At 39.9% G+C, this 11,998-nt stretch overlaps 1 protein-coding gene across 1 annotated transcript; it reads left to right on the forward strand.

Moving 5' to 3' along the window:
- The first annotated feature begins 7,882 nt into the window (after positions 1–7,882).
- LOC125457372 (homeobox protein HMX1-like) lies at positions 7,883–9,347 on the forward strand. Its single transcript, XM_048541520.2, has 2 exons — positions 7,883–8,057; positions 8,439–9,347. The coding sequence occupies exons 1-2, from the start codon at positions 7,883–7,885 to the stop codon at positions 8,924–8,926; spliced, it is 663 nt and encodes a 220-aa protein (XP_048397477.1). The 3' UTR covers positions 8,927–9,347.
- The last annotated feature ends 2,651 nt before the right edge of the window (positions 9,348–11,998 follow it).

Below are 11,998 nucleotides of genomic sequence, written 5' to 3' on the forward strand. Positions count from 1 at the left end.
TTAGGATTGTGGTTCTTAATAGCAGCAGCAATCTTTACTCCAAATTCCTACACATTCTGCACTGTGGCTCAAAATTTGAAAAACGTCTTCAACATCAATCTTTAAAAAATTTGGAACTCAACAAACAATTGTGAAATATTTGAATGCTCTAAACAAACAGTGGGAAAATTCTATGCGAGTGAACCCTCGGCTAAAACACGTTACTATTTAAAAAAAATAGGAACAGGAGTAGACTATTGCAAGCCGTGCAATACAATTATGACCGATCGAACTCTTCAATGCCTTTTACACACTTGATTCCCATAACCCCATAACCCCATCCCCTCGTGGTTTAGGTGGTGGCCACTTGGTCAAAGTCTCTCCTCTTGATCCCATGAGCCTTATCGAATGAGATCACGCAACCCAAGTCAAATTTCCATCACAGACAAGCATCTGGGTTTGAGACAGTCAACCCAAAATTCTTTACCCTTTCACGATACAAACATCCTTAATTAGGTACTTTAAAAACATTAACTTTAACCTTTAAACACGGAAAACATTATAAAAGTTGAGAAAAAATGTCCTAATCTTAGATTTTTTTCTCAGATCCTTTGCAAATTTCAAACAACATAAATTTCCCCCAAAATAAAAATGGGTTCTACCGCTTTTCGGGAATTCAAATGCAAAATTGAGATTTTAAATTTACGTACAAAATAGCCTCTACTCTACGCGTAGAAATTGTTGGCCGAGTATCAGCTCCATACTTCATCTCCGCAGTTTCATTCCACCAAATGATTTGTATTACGATGACGGGGAGGTATATTAGAAATCCATAGCCCACCATCTTCGCATTCGCTTGCATTCAATAGGATAAACCACATGTAGCCAGGTAAGTTCTTGTCTGGTTTGATATGTCTCTTGCAGATGAAGAAGACGATACCAAGAACTATCTACTGCTTGTCACTTGTTTTCTGAAAAGGTTAGGGTAGCATTTGTAACTATCTTATTTAATATCTATATGGATTATCATTGACAGAGTACTCCCACCCATGGAGGCATACCGATTTACAGTTGACACACGGTCCTTGATCAAATTTTCTCCCCATGATTTAATATTCTTCTTTAAGGCTTTTTTCCCCCTATCTATCAGTTTTATTCTAAAATCACCAATCTTGGTCGGGCACCAACTTCTCCAGTCTGGGGTTTCAGGGATTTTACATAAAGTTTAAACTGGAGCGGGTTGGTGATTGGACCTGTCAGAGAAAAGTTTAACTCTCAGGGTTGGCTGAGAATGAAGACCTGGATCAGGATCGGGAGCGGTAACTGGAACTGGCACTGGATCATCAGGGGCCACAGGATTAGGATCGCGGACTGCTTTCGGCCCTGTATTAATTAATTAGACTATATGATGATAACCGGTCTTCTCGGAGTCGTGTAAAGTTTTATACATTGACGAGCTTGCCTTATCCACAACAGAATGAGGATCTGAAAACTTGGGGTCAGGAATGTTCCCCACTGAGAGTCTTACTTCATATTCCACCCATTTCACTTTCTCAACAAACTAAGCCTTACCCTGATTTTTGTTTTGGCTTTTTGATAGCTGCTGCCTTCTACGCATCCTGTACATTGTCGAGTAAGATTTTTTTACAGTTTTCCCCTGGCTTTGGGTTATGAACATGGGCTCTGACAAGTCCAGTCCTAATTGGGGTTCGATACCTCTCACGGGGTATTTACATTCTAAAGGGTCTGTCTCTGCTCCTTTCTGCAGATGTCCAGTGAACTCAATTTGACTATGATTGATCGCCTTGTGCGATACTTCTGGGGACGTATTCATGTTTGTGCGGAAGACCCACTGTCCCACAAGTGGTCAACGGGGTGGCCCTTCTACCTCGCCGTCCACATGGCTCTTCCTACACTGTCCCACCTCGTTTTTCACACCCGTATTGGTTTGGTCTGACCTCATTGTGCCCTTGGACCTGTGTTCAGCTGCGGGTCCCTTGGGACTGACATCTGCTTCATCCTTGGTGGGGGGTGGGGCGGGGGTGCGGCAGTGTATGAGTGTTGGTGACCTCTTCCTCTGTTTCAATAATCCCCACCCCCTCTATCTCCACACAAGACTAGGATTCGGGGCTTTTACTGGGTGCATTTTCCCCTTGCCTTAATTAGAGTCCTCTTTTATCTTAAAGCCATGATATAGTCACGAGAGGAATGACCTATTTATTCCCATTATCTGTTTTCTGCCTCCTATTTGATGTGCTTTAAATTTTCTAATCAGCCTCCTGTGGAGCAACTTTATCTTTGACAAATCTAAGTAACCTATTTTCATTGACTCTCCATCAATTTTGTTGGGGACATCTTCAAAAATCTCCCATGATTTCCGATTTGCCAATCCGTGCTGATTGTGCCCTGACTATATAGATCATTATCAACCACATGTCTATTTATCTCAGTTCTTTGTGATAGGCTCTGGTATTCTCCCTACTATGGATATAAAGTTGACAGGTCTGTAATTTCGTGTCTTCTCACTCGCTCCCTTCTTAAGTAATGGGATTACATTTGCTAAGATCCAATTCTCACGAATCTTTCAAGAAGTTTGGAAGATAATCATTAATACCAATACAGCTAAGCTTCCAGTACTTGTGATAATTTGTATTTCAGCCAGCATATGGTACTACAGTCAAATATATTACTTTCCCCCCTTTCATGTCATTTCTGTCTGGCACTATTTGTTGGTGTTCATATTTCCCTGTATTTCTCAATTACCAAACAAAACGTACCTCATGTATTCACTCAAGGGAATAAAAACAGCCACCAAAGACATTCCAACTCCTTCGGCAACAACCACAGCCTGGCGCACCCTCACATCGCTAACTCTGGTACACCTTGCCAGCCCAGTCTGTTCACCTGACTTCTGTCGCTCTGCGGCTAGAAAGGCTGCACGAGGCAACTTTCACCGGAATGTACAAGAGAGCAAGTGGAAAGATTATACAGAGCCGAGCAACCAAAATAAAACTCCTAGTTTCTCCCTGTGCAGGTCCCGCGGTGTACATTAACATAACAATAAAAGCAAGGTACCATGGATGCTCGAAATCTGCAACACAAAAAGAAACTGCTGGAGAAACGCAGCAAGTGTGGCAGCACCTATGAAGAGAGAAGCCGAGTCAATGTTTCGATTCTTCAAATCTCCTCTGAGTTGTGCGTCGCCCTTCTGCTCTCTCCCTCTGATCATTTTAATTTCGAGTCTCCCAACAACTATTACTCAGCACCACCCCTCGCTCAGTCTTGGATTCTGTTCTAGTTTTCTGCAGAAACTCGGAAATGTCACCAGTTTATTGTGGAATTAAATCTTTTTATTTCGAAGCCTTAAGGAAGTAAACATAAACAATAAACTAAATGTTATTTTTTCAAACGTTTTTCACGCCGAAGTAAAAAGCATTTCAATAAATTGAAAAAAAAATTGAAAATACAAATAATGAGCGAATAATGTGTACATTAATATTCTAATACTTTAAACAAGTACATGTTTAAAAGCTGTTTGATATTGAATAACAAATAATCAATTTGTTTAAAAATTGAAAATAACTGGACACTGGCTCAAACATAACGTTTTGAAATCTTTTCACTCCACTAAGTTAATACAAAATGTGCAATTACCTTGCGGATTTAAAAAAGAAGTCGAGACTTGTCAGATTGACACCATCGGCTACCACAGTTGAATGTGACATTATTTTAAAATCTCCCACAGACTACCGTAAAAATCCAGTTTCGGTAAGTCGGTTGATTCGAAGTATTCCTATTTAAGAGTTTTGTTTCATTTGCTTCATTTCCGCGATTTACTCAAACTAAAACGCGGGTTGTTGTTCATATCGTTGAACATGTGGCAAAAATTTCCAAGCGATACAGTGAGTTCTTGAGAGACCGGGAACAGCTGATGCCCAACTCTGTATGACAGCTTGAGAGAAATGGAAGGGTCAAGTACACATGTTTGTGCTAGTAAATACATTTACACCAATTTAAATATAAATATGCTTAGATAAATTGAGCTATCCAACACCCCACTGCAGTTTTTTTTGTTTTCGAAAGTAAACCACAAAGTTCGTAAGGAGTGAAATCACTGAACGTGATATATTTTAAAATGCATCTTGGTCAGTGAAAAATACACAGAAATACAGAATGAGGCGAAATTTGTAACTGCTGCGATACTCTGGTTGAAAAGAGTGCTGGCGGCATGTTTTAGCTGTTAGGGCGACGAGATTGAACATTATGAAACCTGATGTCAACAAACAAGAGGTCAGTCAGCGAAAAGGCAGGGTTTAGCAAGTTGGGAGTTCTGGCTTGTCAGAAGTCCTAATGTTCGTTGGTTATATCATTTTGAGCCGTAGAGGAATTTTTTTTTACTCGTTTCTTGACAATGCCGATGACTTTTAAATATTCATTTGCGGAGATATTACAGAATTATATTGAACAGTAATTTCTCCTGTGTTGAAAGTGGCAGCTGACACCAGTAGAACCTCAACATTTTTGCAAACAGTTACCTATATTCATTTTGTAGTAAAAATTGCTGGAGAAACTTGGAAGCCCTGACAGCATCTGTGCAGAGAGATCGGAGTTATTCATTTCGAGCCCAGTGAGCCTTCTGCAGAATTGGACAGGAAATGTTAACTCTGTTCCTCCAAAGATGTTGCCAGGCTCGTTGAGTTTCTCCAGCAATTTCTATTTTAGCTTCAGATTTCCAGTAACTGCAGTTCTTTGTTTTATTTTCACTTAGTGCCATCGAATCATTTTTAAACAAATCTAACGGCTTATGGTTCTGCTACAAATCGGAGTCAGTTTCCTTGAAAAGTGCCGGGGGGAGAAGGCATTTAATAATGTTCGATTCTTGTATGCACTGGGAGGGGAACGAGAAAATACAATGTCGGTAGAGAAATGTACGAAATAGCCACAATAAATCAACTCCATTTTAAAATGCCTCAAGTTGTTTTTTTTATTGCTACACTCCAAACTAGTCGGTGGCAATAAAAAATCACTTTCACCTTGTCACAAAGAATAGATTCAGGTCACATGAGCAGACACGGCACTCAGCATTTTCTGCACAACGACAGAGAAATTGCGTGACAAAAACGAGCAAAACAAGCCGCCAAGGAGTACCCAGCTATCCTCAAGGCACGCATTAAGATAAGACTCTTTCATCTTTTATGTCGCTTTTGGTTAGGTTGCATATCCTCTCTGTTGCGATGCAAATTTAATCTGATGAGATCAAATTCGGTCAAGTGAATAAATTCCGGTATGAAGAATTGTACAGATCGGATGATGACTTTAAGTATTAAAAATACACTTCTTATCACTAGATGTTTGTTAATGGCATAAAATAAACTGTACCAACAGAATATATAGAAACAGTATGAATTATATAAACACATATCTAAGCAATGTTTATATGTTATTTCACATGGGATGTGTTAGACGTATCAGTTTTGATGCATAAAGCTTTCAGACTGCACAGACAAAGTTTCAACGTCGTTTTCAGGGCTTGTTCAGTTTTGTAATGGGAATTACAACAAGTAATGTTTCCTCTTTTATTTAATACAATATAACAATATAGGTTTTATATACTTGGAATACTCCCAACTGTATTTTATATTGCGCAGGGCAGAAATATAGTGAATATATATATATATGTATATATAGACACTTTGCGCTGAATGTTTACCGTTTGAGAACGTATCTTTTTCTTGGTACTGTACCGAGCATTTACAGGATCCAATATAAAACCCTACATAATCCCACCTCTTCAGACAAGTAGGACCTTCAGCTATTTGATAATTATAACTAAAATTGTGCCAATCTTAAACACTATTGAAATTGCATTATTTTATCATCGAAATTAAACGAATAAACAACAGAATATATTTTGTACTTCAGAGATTTTAATTAACTACATCAGAATTAAGTGAAAAAAGTAAAAATGCTCCACGCTGACTTGAACTATTGCTAAGTAGGTTAATTAAAGCAATGACAAACAGAATGGTGCAGTCAAATAAGGACTTTCCTGAATTGTTTCCTGCACTCCATTGGTCACACAAACCACGTTCTAATGTCATTACGAGACATCTGAAACTGATCAGGCTAAATTACTGGCAACCCTTATTGATTAATATTTGTTTTCCATCATGCTGTCTGTCGACTGCTTTATAGATATATATCACTTCACAAAGTCAAAATAACTGTAGTTAAAATATGCCTTTCCTTTCGTTTAAGAAACAAAACCCTTCGAATGCTTTATCATTTTGAAGGAGACCTGATGGGCTCATATAACCAATCTTAATCTACTTCTTCTAAAATAGTGCATTAAGAATTTCACAAAATCATGCTTGTGTTGTTTTCATAAACATTTCATATGAAAATATTGCAAATGATCACTGTATGATATATTTAAATATTTAAATTTTAAAAAGTAACGGTTGTTACATTTGTAAAGTGTAAATAACCAGTAATATGTCACAATACGTTCAACAACCCTCGCTTTAATATTCATTCTTTGAAAATGAATGTACCCAAACCGCTGGATTTGAAATCGCAGTTGTTGTTTTCTAAGTCTTCTTACAGAAATGACAACACTTATTAAGTCTAACATGGTAGAACGGCACTCAACTATTATGGTGTTTGCTTTAACTTACAGTTAAGAACCATACATTTACACTTTCATTCTAGGGATGCAGGTATCGTTGGCTAGGCCACCATTTATTGCTCATTCCCCAGCACTACATGTTTTTCTTTTTAAGAAGATTGATATCGAAACAAAGGAATGAATGTATGTCTGAAAAATGACACCTTTAGTCGAAGGTTTTCGTCCTGCACTCATCAGGACAGTTCGCAAGATATACCTGAAACACCAGTAAATCAACATCATGCCAGACAGAGTTTTCCCTTTGATATTTTTGTCCCAGTAACCACAAGAGGAAACGTTTAGACAAACGTACCTTTTTTCGGCATTGGTCAGTGCCTCTGCGTTACCAGGCGACTGTAGTTTTATTTAAGAACATGGAGGAACATTAAAAAAAAACGATTTTGATCATTTCTTTGACAAACCTACACCAAAATATTTCGGCTAATTTGTTATTCTCGTCGGATTAAAGAAGCGAATTGAAAATTATAACCGTGTCCTTTGTGGTGCCTTCAACTATCCAAGGGCTCGATAGTTGTTTAAAGCTTTGCAACTCCCGCTTAAAAATTGTGCCATTTTGCAATCAACAAATCACTGATAGAAGTAAAGCAAATTTATTTTAAACAAAGAGGGTTTTTTTACTCTCGTGGGGACAATAGCAGGGAGCTTTTGTGGCCAGTTTTATGTTTCCCAGACAATGTTATCTGTAAAGGGATTTCCTATTGTAATTCCAGCTGCAGTTGAAACGGAATCAACGGGACAATTCCGAACAGCTGGCCTACCCATTACTCAGACTCTAGAAACATTGAATCAGTGGGGTTCGTGCATTTGTCGGTACGTATGAAGTGTGATCCATTCTAAGTTGAGTGCAAGACATGTTTCTCATTTTTTTCTTGGAAACTGAAAATATTTTGTATTTGCGCACAACCTGGCGAGGCGCCCTTTCTCTGTTGTAGCCATTGATTCAGTGTCACTTGCAACCAGCTCACAAGCTCTTACACTAAAGTCAATTCCCTCTGGCGAAATAAACAGAGACGTACAAAACTATTAGCGGATGTTAACCCAGTAACTTCACAAATCGTAAATCGATCGTTTGTCCGATTTTTTTTAACCCAGCGGTGTCCCTGAGCTGCAGTCAGGGTCTACGCCGAGCTGTGTACATATTTTATGAAGTGCAGCGCGTTCATATACGAAGGGAGGACGCAAAAGGTGGTGCTTTGGAATGAAAACTGTTTCAGCATGGAGCAGTTGAGGGCTGCTGAGCTCTCTGCATCAGTGCCTTTCTCCATAAGTCGTATTTTAGGAGAGTCCTGGCGGATGCAGCCGCGGTCTGGGGAGGATGGGGAAACTGCAGTAAGGTATCAAGAGAAGCCTTTGCACAATAGCAGCAACGTGAAGACCTTAGTTCATTCGGGTAAGACACAGTTATGTTGGTGCTAATAATTTCGCACTGATTTAAAGAGTTCCCTCTAACACTATCTCCATTGATGCTTTCACACTCCCCTTTTGCGCTTACCACACGTTCAGATGCATTTGTTTTAGACATTCTTAAAATGATCTCACTCGGTTTTGCTTCTCTCTTCATTCCGTTATCTGCTGTGTTCATGACGACCTCCTGTTTATTCGGAGCTTTCTGCTGACCAAAGGCTCTCTCGGAATCGGAGCTGCCCCCTTTCCTCTGTCTGGACTCAGAAAGATGCTGCAATTTCCCCACACCGACCCTTAGAACTGGCGCAGTTTCCCACGCTAAATCCCGTAGTAACCGGCAACCTACTCTTTGTGGATATTTTAACAGAGATGGAGGAGGAAGAGCCTGAGGGCGGAAGGACAGCACCAGCGTGTGAACCTGGAAGCCAGCAGAAAGCGAGGAGCGGGCGGGAGAGGAGGAAGAAGGCTAGGACTGTGTTTTCTCAGACTCAGGTTTTCCAGTTGCAATGCACGTTTGACCTGAAAAGGTACCTGAGCAGTGCGGAGAGGGCTGGGCTGGCCGCCGCTCTGCAGCTAACAGAGAACCAAGTCAAGATCTGGTTTCAGAATCGGCGGAATAAGTGGAAGCGACAGCTCGCCAATGAATTCGAATTAGCACAGCTCGACACCGAAACACAGGCCCTGGACCCCTTGTCATTCTACGACCGGGATAGCGTGCTGGCCGCTTGGGGAGACTCGATGCCTCCTCCCAACCCTTTATACGCAAGCACATTTGTGCCTTACTACAGGGCTGTGCTCCCACACGATGGGCCTTTCCTCTCGTATGTTATGTTGGGCAATTATAGAATTGTTTAATATTGGTTTAATCCTGAATCTCACAATAACGCGGTACTTTCGGAGGCAACTTTATGGACCGGGAACATCATTTTTCAGACCCCCTGTCCTTTTTATTTGAGAAGCAGAACGGTAATGTTGTGAGCTATATGCGATGTTTGTGCAGCGAGCGGATCGATAACTATATCGGTATTACATGTAATCTTGTTTCAAACATTTTCTTGATATAACCCCGACTGTTGCTAAATTACATGGCTCTCCCACCCCCCTGAAACTCCGACCGACACACCCCCCGCCACACACAAAATAAAACATCATTCTGAAATGGCTGAACTGATTCCGAAATGAGCGGGGAACACAGTATGTGAATATTGGCGTCCTTATTGATCACTGGATGAACGTAACCAGCGATTGTAGTGTAATGGAAAACCAAAGTATAATACTGCGGATGCTAGAAAATTAGAATAAACACAGAATAAAAGCAGGTGCTGAGAAATTATCATTTCACTTTTTGTAATTATTCCAACCTCTGGTGGGCATTGTGTACATTGCTTTGAGTCAATATTGCAATTTTCTTTAGCATTTTTTTAAAAAGAAAATGATCCATTTAGTACGTGGAAGTTTAACCATAATTCAGAAAAAATAACGTCTGTGCCTGTCACAGAATCAGTTGACTTACGAATTAAGTTGCACCCGAGAGCGTAATCAAAATGCAATATAATCTCATTCTTTATTCTGACCGGGTATAGATCTTCAGATAAAACTTCTAGATTCTTAATCTCTTATCGTGTCAACGTTTCAAGATAGGTATATAATTGTTATTTCCCAGTTTCTGGGAGTCATAATTTGGTTGGTCGCTAGTTCGTATTTAAATATATACAGCCCCATTTTCTTAAAACAAATCGCCAGCAATTAATTTAATACGTTTATCGGAACTAGCTTTAAAAATAAGAACTAGTAATGGTGGAGTCCATCTATTACTAAATACTGCTTAACCGCTGTGTTAAAACGTGCAGTGACTGAAATACAACAAAAAGTAAACGAAATAAGGCGAAGAACTACCTATACTGGAACTCTGAAACAAAAACAGGCATTGCTGGAGAAACTCAGCAGATATAGTAGCATCTGTGTAGAGAGAGCAGAGTTAACGTTTCGAGTCCAGTGACCCTTTTCCAGTTCTGTTCTGTTTAATGCTATCAACTTTCAAATATGAACTTTTGGTGGAAACGGGCCAGTCATTTCTCTTTTTGTACAGTCAGATGTTCACATTTACAGGCTGTTCGTACACAAGGATACACGACATAGCGAGTAAGTACCTGTCAATATCAAAATCGATCGCCACGCTTATGCGTTGCTAAACCAATAGTTTATTTTTTGAAGAGCGATAACGGATAACATGCAATATTTCAGGGTACTTTCTTTTCCACGATCAAGTATGCGTTGTTGTAATTTACAACGATGAATAGAAGTCAGTTATAACCCTGTGTAACCAGATCGCCGTACTGCAGCAAGTAGCTGTTAGAGCAAGAACGTAGATATTACCTAGTTAACTTACAGGATTTGTTATGTTTAATCACATTTGCTGATTTTTTGTTGCACTTTCTGCAGTTTAATCAATGGAAGTGAGTTTGGAGAATGGAGAGAGCACTGCGGATGTCTTCGTATATTCTAAAATACTGATAAAAAAAGCAAAACACCGAGGGTACAAGAAAAATACTGCTGATGCTGAAACACTGAAGCAAACACAATGGCAGAGAAACTGGGCAGGCCTGGCAGCAACTGTAAAGTGAGAAACAGAGTTAATGTTTCAAGTCCAATATGGCTTCTTCAGAGCTATTACCATACAGAGCACTCAACACCGGACTCCTATGAGCTATAAAGATAGGCTAGAAAAACTCGGGTTGTTTTCTGGCGCTGGTTGTGGAGAGACTTGATAGAAGTCTATAAAATTATGAGATGCATAGCTAAGGTTGATGGTCAGAATCTTATCCACAGAATTGTAATGTCTAATACTAGAGGTTATGCTTTTAAGGTTAGGGGGAAACGTTCAAAGCAGACGCATTGCCCGGGTGGTCAAGGAACTTTTAGGAAAGTACATGAATATGTAAGGAATGGAGGGATATGGGCCACGGGCAGGAGGTAAGGATTAGTTTCATTCGGCGTCACATTCAGCACAACATGGTGGGCCGAAGGGCCTGTTTCTGTGCCGTACAGCTCTACGTTCGATGTTCTCATGCATTAAAAATTTCTGTTTCCGGAGATGCTGCCAGATCTGCGGAGTTTCTTCAAATAATGAGGATGCTGGAAAAATGAAATCAAAGCTGGAAATATTAAAATAATGTATCGATCGAAAGGTTAACTTTGTTTCTCTGTATTGACCGCAATCAGCTTTATTTTCCCAAATAGTGTTATCGATATCACAACGTGTATACATTAAGTGCAGAGTATACCTAAAGGGTTGTGAATTATATTGGATTCCCCTATGATTTGAAAGTTCGATATCCGCAGCACTGCCAAGAAATAATGAAAACTGATGATAACAAAGACTTTAATGATTGATTAAACAGTAATCCTAAATTCTAAAAGTTACCAACAGTCAGTTGGCGGTGGAGTAACCTGTAATGCTCATTTTTATGGATCAGAGACAAGTGAATTTGAGGAGACTATCATAAGCCTTTGAAATGTCCGCTAAAAATGAATCGAATGCCATTGATAACAAAGTGTGAAGCTGGATGAACATAGCAGGCCAAGCAGCATCTCAGGAGCACAAAAGCTGACGTTTCGGGCCTAGACCCTTTCTGGTGAGGGGTCTCGGCCCGAAACGTCAACTTTTGTGCTCCTGAGATGCTGCTTGGCCTGCTATGTTCATCCAGCTTCACACTTTGTTATCTCGGATTCCCCAGCGTCTGCAGTTCCCATTATCTCGAATGTCATTGATATTTCCACGATGCAAACCGTAAGATATGGTGGAAGTATTCCGTTGTGAAGTCCATCGAAGGACGAGGAACATAAAGCACTTCCGAAGAGGTTTGAAGAACTGAATCAAGTCTGGTACATAGCGCGGAGCAGAGAATCGCTTTGATCCTGGGGCAG

The sequence above is a fragment of the Stegostoma tigrinum genome, chromosome 1 (genome assembly GCF_030684315.1).
Source record: "Stegostoma tigrinum isolate sSteTig4 chromosome 1, sSteTig4.hap1, whole genome shotgun sequence".
In the NCBI taxonomy this organism is placed as follows: domain Eukaryota; kingdom Metazoa; phylum Chordata; class Chondrichthyes; order Orectolobiformes; family Stegostomatidae; genus Stegostoma; species Stegostoma tigrinum.

Coding starts and splice junctions, on each gene's coding strand:
- LOC125457372 (XM_048541520.2), top strand. CDS start 7,883: ATGGAGCAGTTGAGGGCTGCTGAGCTCTCTGCATCAGTGCCTTTCTCC. Junction 8,058..8,438: donor GAAGACCTTAGTTCATTCGG/GTAAGACACAGT, acceptor ATATTTTAACAG/AGATGGAGGAGGAAGAGCCT.